At 51.1% G+C, this 6646-nt stretch overlaps 1 protein-coding gene across 1 annotated transcript; it reads left to right on the top strand.

The window, feature by feature from the left end:
- Nucleotides 1-5339: 5339 nt before the first annotated feature.
- LOC104129774 lies at nucleotides 5340-6335 on the top strand. Its single transcript, XM_009642738.1, has one exon. The coding sequence runs from the start codon at nucleotides 5340-5342 to the stop codon at nucleotides 6333-6335; it is 996 nt and encodes a 331-aa protein (XP_009641033.1).
- The last annotated feature ends 311 nt before the right edge of the window (nucleotides 6336-6646 follow it).

The raw sequence follows: 6646 nt of genomic DNA on the forward strand, positions 1-6646 counted from the left end.
AAAAAAAAAAAAAAAAAAGGAAAGAAATCTAAGGAGTCCATATCACAACAGCATCAAGAGGACTGGCGGTGCAGCGGGCAGGGGGCTACCCCATGCCCGGTTCCGGGTTTAATCCTGGCCTTGGGAGACAAAGTTCAGGTTAACCTGGGGTCCACGAGGCTGTGAGTTCTCAGAAATGGCTGGTTTCGCTCATTGATTTAGAAGCCAAGCCTAAATTTGCTAAGCAAAGGGTATACGAATCGTACACCAGTGGCCTTCATTTCGGAAGGTGGGCAGAAATCCCTGCTGCTTTAAACCACCCGCTCTACGCTGGCTGCAGCAGAGTCCCCGGACAGGGCAGGATTTCTTGCTGCAATATTATATGTGAATGTTTTTATTTACTTGGTTGCTTTAATTAATACTGAAAACGCAACTCAAAACACAAGAAAGCCTTCGAAATAATGCTGAAAGCTGAAGCACGGCTGTTTTATAAATGTTTGAGCTATAAAAGTGATTAACTACGTTCTTTATGCTGCCTGAAGATGTGTACGCTACACTGCATTGAAAGCAAATCATACTGATCTATACGTCTACTTATATTATACATACCTATATGCTTGAATAAATATAGTTTTCTGACCTCAGCTATCTTGTCTGTTTGCCCTCTGGTGGTTCTTCTTCATTAAATATAGTGAAGTCCTGTCTGAAAAATACAAAAATCTGGTAATCTACCCTATCATTAGGAACATGAGTAGTAGCTCTCGCTAAGTAGATCATGCGTATTTGGAGGGCAAAAACAAGTGTCGCAAGATGAAGAGGAGGGTGTGACCGGGGCTGGGACGCTGCCCTGCATCCTGCCCTGCTCCACCCTTTCTCGGTGACCTTGGGGTGCCACCACCGGCTGCCCTCTGAAGGCACAGAGGTGACTAAGACCTGAGCATCCAGCAGCGTCGAGGTGGCACCTGGCTGCTTCCCAGGCTGCTTATGGGGGAGCAGACCCTTTTCACACCTTCTCCTGAAGGGATGGTGACAATGCTTTGGCCCGGCGAGGCACTGTGCAAGAGCAAGTGGCTGTGGACTTCCTCCCACCTTCCAGGGGCAGGGATGCTCTCACAACCCAACGTTTTGTGGCCCCTTTAAAACCAAAAAATGAGCAACGGTGTGGCCTTCTGCGGTGCCGTCACATCATTGTGGCTTTCCCAAAGGAGCCAGAGCTCAGGGGTTCATTAGGAAAATCCTCTGGGGTGGTGCATGGCCGGGTGGCGCAGGACCTCATCTCACAGGGGTGGAGCGCCCGCCAAAGCATGGGGATCATTTTGGAGGTGGTTGTGATGGAATTTGGTTCTGACCCTGGCTCTGACTCAGGCTGCACCGCCAAGTGACCACAGTGCCATGTGCCTCGGTTTCCCCTGTGCTTAATTGGGAATAATAATAGCCCCCACCACAATGTCCCAGGTGGCAGCGTGCGTCTCTCTCAGATGAAAGGGCTTTACAGATGCTAATTAAGAACATTTGGATGACAGGGCACGATGTTATCATCGGGTTAATATTTTGCTACCTGCACTGGAAGCACTAAATTGAATATTAGCATTACTTGAAGGCTACTCGATCTGGAGCTAGGGAGCTTATAAAAATTGTGTTAATCTGCTTACCTGCTCACTGATGCCAGCCTGATTCCAAAAATCTTGGGGCAGATCATTTAACATTAAGGAGGGCGTTGCAGTTCAGGGGAGTGAAATGCAATGGCAGTTCGAGAAATCCAGGCTGGGTTCTGTGATTTTGTTTTCAGCTCAGGAAAATAAGCTAAGCCTAGAGAAAGCATTCTTCCCTTTCGTTTTTGTAGCCCTCGAAATATGGGCATCAACTGGGAAAATGTGCACTTTGCCTGTATTTTTTTCTATGATACTGAGGGAGATATTTTGTTGGAAAATCAGAAATGTAAATAACAAACCCACCTTCTGGCTTCTGGATTTTCGAGTGAAAACAGGAATAGAAAATTTGCTCGGTGGTTCATAAGCCAGAGATCAATATCCTGCTTTGAACCATAGAATCATAGAATCATTTCTGTTGGAAAAGACCCTTAAGCTCATCGAGTCCAACCGTAAATTGAACACTGCCGAGTCCACCAATAAACCATGTCCTTGTGAGCCACGTCCACGCGTCTTTTAAATACCTGTAGGGATGGCAACCCAGCAGCAGCCCTGGTGCTTCGCATTGCTGAGAAAAGTTCCATGTACTCCATTAAAAGTTATTTCACCTCTTTTTTATTTCCATGTGTGGGATGTCACCTGAATTCCCAGCATGCTGGAACCCAATTCACAGGTGTCAGATTTGCAATAAAGGTAAAAAAAACCCCAAACACCACGGCCTTTGCTCCTGCAGATATGACTACGTAAAAATGCATTCCCTGTCGGCACTTAGGCTCACGCTGCTGTTAATTTTTCCTTGGGTTTATTTGTGGTATAAACAGGGAACAAAGGGCGGGATGACTGGTACAGGACATGAGCTCGGTTTGATTCAGCTGCCTTTCCCCAGGCCGCCCCAGCGTTCCTGCTCATCCCTTCTCCACTTTGTTGTGCCGGAAAAGCATCACCTCTTTCGGAAGGTTATTCACTTCGTGGCAAGTCCTTTTTAGTAGCTGTCTTGCCCTTAGCCCAAGGCTTTCTCAGTCCCCATCATCCGTCTCTTCCCTGGGTTCGCTGTGTAAGTGAAGGAAGTCTGCATGCCACAGTAATTACGGTCTGCAAAAAGTTGCCGGGAGTCCTTCCTGGACGGCGTTTTCAAAGGCACCGAAGGGACGGATGCATGTGGCTCCCATGGAAATGAGGAGTCCCTTGGGCAGCCCCTTTGGTGGGCTCATCTGCAAACTTTTTCTGGGTGGAAAGGCCTGGATTTGTAACGGGCAGGCAGGAGTGCTTCGGCATCGGGCATGGGGATTCGTAGCACGGGGGCCACGAGCAGCCCCTGCGCGGGGTGCCCTTGGCCTGCCAAAGACGTCGCTGGTTTGGCACGTTGGACCAGGAGGTTCTGCAGTGCTGGCTGGCGATGGCAGCCCAGCAGAGTGAGGACAGCCCTTCCCGCCGGCGCGAAGCTGCACGTGGCTCAGCCAGGACTGGCAGGCAATTAGAGCATCACCCAGCCAAACCGCCTCACTCCCCTAGGGCACTTATTCACTGTATAAAAGCTCTGGCATCGCGGGGCTCTCCTAGGCACTTCTCTCCGGTTGTTCTCACTGATGAAGTGGGTAAGTCTGACCTTTAATGGAGCTCCTGAAATGCTGTTTTATTCCTGGGTGGCTGGAGCAGGCAGAGGTCCTGCCTGCATACTCGCGGAGAAGCATCCTCTGGGGATGCTGCCTTCGGCACCGGCGTGCGCGGCGCTGGAGCATCTCCTCCGTGCTAAACTGAAGAATATTGGGAAAACGCTTCCAGATGGACTGTGAAGTCAGGAAAGGGATTTGTGGGCTTTGCAACACTTTCTGTTAGTTCTAGTCCAAAGGAGGCTCTTGACGGCAGAAAGAGCTCGATGCTGGCAGGAGACAGCTTGCACGTGAAAACGCAACTCCTGTAAAGGCGGTGGCATGGAGGGATTTGCTGCCGTTTTATGGAATTTAATCAAAACAACTTCTCAGATGGTTGGTAAGACGCTGACCAACTTCAGTGCCCGTGTGACAGTCAGCAAAGAGACTGTCTAGCTAAGTCTGAACACGGTAAAATGTCTGTCTAGGCTGACAAGGACAAAAATAAGTCTGATATGCAAACAACCCCCTGGAAGCAAATAATCCCCCCTCCTTCAGAAGCTTTTTATCTTGGTGAGCATCACCAGATACTTCAGCACTGTACATGGAGCAGCAGCAATTGCCGTCATTGTTTTTCAACGGGTTGGTTTTATTGGTGGATGATTATTATAATTGTAGTGATAATAAGGTTTCCTAATGATAGCAACGCACAGCATTGTTATCGCTAATAGTCACACGGTGATAGGGTTTTGGGAGATAAAACGCCTTACTGTAATTATAGACAGAACTAGGGGTGTTCAGAAAATGCGGTTTCTTTACAGTCGTTTAATTATATGTCTTAATCTCCAAACAAGGTTGAAATGAAAAAAACCAGTTTTGATCAGAGTACGTCTCACATGTCAGGGGTTCCAGGACCTGCTGAGCTCAAAATAATCCTGTGGAAAACTCAGAAAACTCCCTGGAGCTGGTGTTTTCCCCAGTGGGGAATGAAGTGGGATGGTTTTGCCCACGACTCCCAGGGCCAAGGCAAAGTGAGACATTTCGCAGTGGTTTTGGGAGGGAAGCCTGGGCCTCTCGATGGTGCCACCCGGTCCCTTCCCCAGGGATGCGGTCCTGGCTGGAGTCCCCTTCATGCCCGGGGCTGCCAGGAGGAGGTTTCACTCTCAGAGCTGCTATGCCAGGCTTTTTGACAGCGGGTTTTCGAGTTACCATAACAAACCCAAGCCACAGGTATGACTGTAGTGCAGGACTGGTGGCCATTCTCTCAAGCCGGTGAAACTTGACCAAGTTAACACCGGCTGAGATTTTGCCTTGGCAGCGTCTCCTTTCCTGCCATGGTTTCGCCAAACACTTAGAAACAATCCTGTTGTATTTCCTCTGTTCTCCTCTTGAAGATGCCTCCACGATAGTCTGAAGCTGGGACTGCAAGCCTTGCAGAGGCAGCGAAGCTGGTGTTATGGTAGCAAGGTCAGAGCTGGTAATTGCACGCTGCCAGCCCAGCAGACCCATAGGGGCCCGTGAACCGGCAGGCAGGCAGTCAGGCAGGTCGTACGTGCCGAGTTCTACGCTGCCACAAACCTATCCTTACTCTCAGCAGGCTAATTGACCCTCAGCTGGCTAATTGAACCTCAGCTTGGGTTTGCCCGCGTGAACTGCAGCCACGCCTGAGTATTACAGCACAGACACACCTTTAATTTTGGCTTGCCTTTCATCTCTGGGAGTTGCAGGACATAGACGTGAAAGGACGTCCCGGTGGGGACACAGGAGGTTTCCAGGGAGCAAGACAGAGGGCCATAGTGTCACTTGGTGAAATGCTCTGGTGGACACTTAGGTGGTCTTTGAAGGGCGGCATGAAAACTCTCCCAGTTTGCCTGGATCCAATCCCTGACTGTTTCTGGGCTCTTAAGAGAAGGGGGTGGGGGCACGAGCTGAGAACAGACTCTCCTCTCCTCCCCTGGGTCTTGAGTCACGGAGAGCCCCTGACCTTCAGGAGAGCTAGGCTGTGGGCTTGCCACATTGAGATGCCTGCAGGCAAACTCCGGGTCCTGCATCACCCAAAAGAGCTGATGTGAACCCTCTGTCTTTTTCCTGCTTCTTTCAGACGTAAGTGCCTTGCGTGACCATGCACTATTATGGGGAGACGTATAAGCACCTCTACCTGCCGGGATCAAGCTATATCACCGAAAGCATCCAGCAGTGCATGCCCCAGTCTGATGCGTGCAGTACCACGTGCCACCCAGTGAGCGTGATCAAGAGCCCGATGCCGAGATGGCAAAGCTATGCCCAGCCTTTCACTTACATCTGCCCACAGCCAAGCATGACCCAGGCATCCCTGCTGTCTTGCCAGCCCTACGTACAGCAGTGTGTCCTGTCATACCCCGAGCCTTGTGAGACCACTTGCCTTCTGCCCTGCAGGAAGCCCAGCCTGAAGCTAAGCACGATGCAGAGTTTCCAGCCCTGTGAGACCGGCCGCTCCGAGAAAAAACGTACGGCCAAGAGCCTCCCACCATGCGCACCCAGGTGCCCAGAGCCGGGCAAACTCAAGTTCCCACCGTGTGGGATCAAGTACTCGTCTTCATGCAAGGACGAATGCAGGTCACAGAAGATATCCAAATGCTCGTCGCAGAGGTACGGTGCGGAGCTCCGGTCCCAGCAGGGGATGACCAGCGGCTATTCCCCACCGCTGCAGGGAGTCACCGAGTGCCCCCCGCAGCAATGCATCTCCCAGTCTTTCCTGCAGGAGTACGTGAAGGGGTTCCCCCAGCAGAAGTACATGAAGGGCTACCCCACGCAGGAGTGCATCACCACCTACTCCTCGCAGCAGTGCGGAACCAAGTGCCCCCCTGGGCAGGCAATAAAGGAGTGCTCCTCGCAGCAGTGCGGAACCAAGTGCCCCCCCGGGCAGGGAATAAAGGCATACTCCTCGCAGCAGCACATAGCCAAATGCTCGCTGCTGCAGGAGGGAGCCAAGCACAAGAGCTCATCGACACAACACCTGAGCAAGTCCAAGTGCCTCTACCCGCGGGCCGCCCAGCACTCGGCGCAGCATCATGCTGGGGGAGCGAAACACTCGAGCCACTCCAAGAAGACTCGCTGTGCTTCCAAATGGCTGTGGTAAAGGAGATAAAGGAGTCGTTGTGGAAACAGCAAGCTATGTAGCAGAGGTCTGAGGTTATGTTCCTCCCCCTTGTCCCCCAGTCCTAGCCCCCTGAGAAGCTTTGGCCTTATTTTGCCCCTTATTCTATCCATGTTAAACTCATAGAGTGCATTGCCTTTCTTTTTTGACCACACTTCGGTTTTTCCTGCCACAGAAAAGATGTTAGCGAGAAGTTAAGTAACTCCGAGCGGGTGCTCGGGCTTTGAACTTCCAACCGATACAGCTCTGCTGTAGTGTTTGCACCCCGAGAGGTTTTTACTGTTACTGGATCA

Source organism: Egretta garzetta, unplaced genomic scaffold, assembly GCF_000687185.1.
Source record: "Egretta garzetta isolate BGI_Z169 unplaced genomic scaffold, ASM68718v1 scaffold487, whole genome shotgun sequence".
Lineage (NCBI taxonomy): Eukaryota > Metazoa > Chordata > Aves > Pelecaniformes > Ardeidae > Egretta > Egretta garzetta.

Bases quoted from the DNA above. Each gene is read 5' to 3' on its own strand.
- LOC104129774 (XM_009642738.1), top strand. From the start codon at position 5,340: ATGCACTATTATGGGGAGACGTATAAGCACCTCTACCTGCCGGGATCA.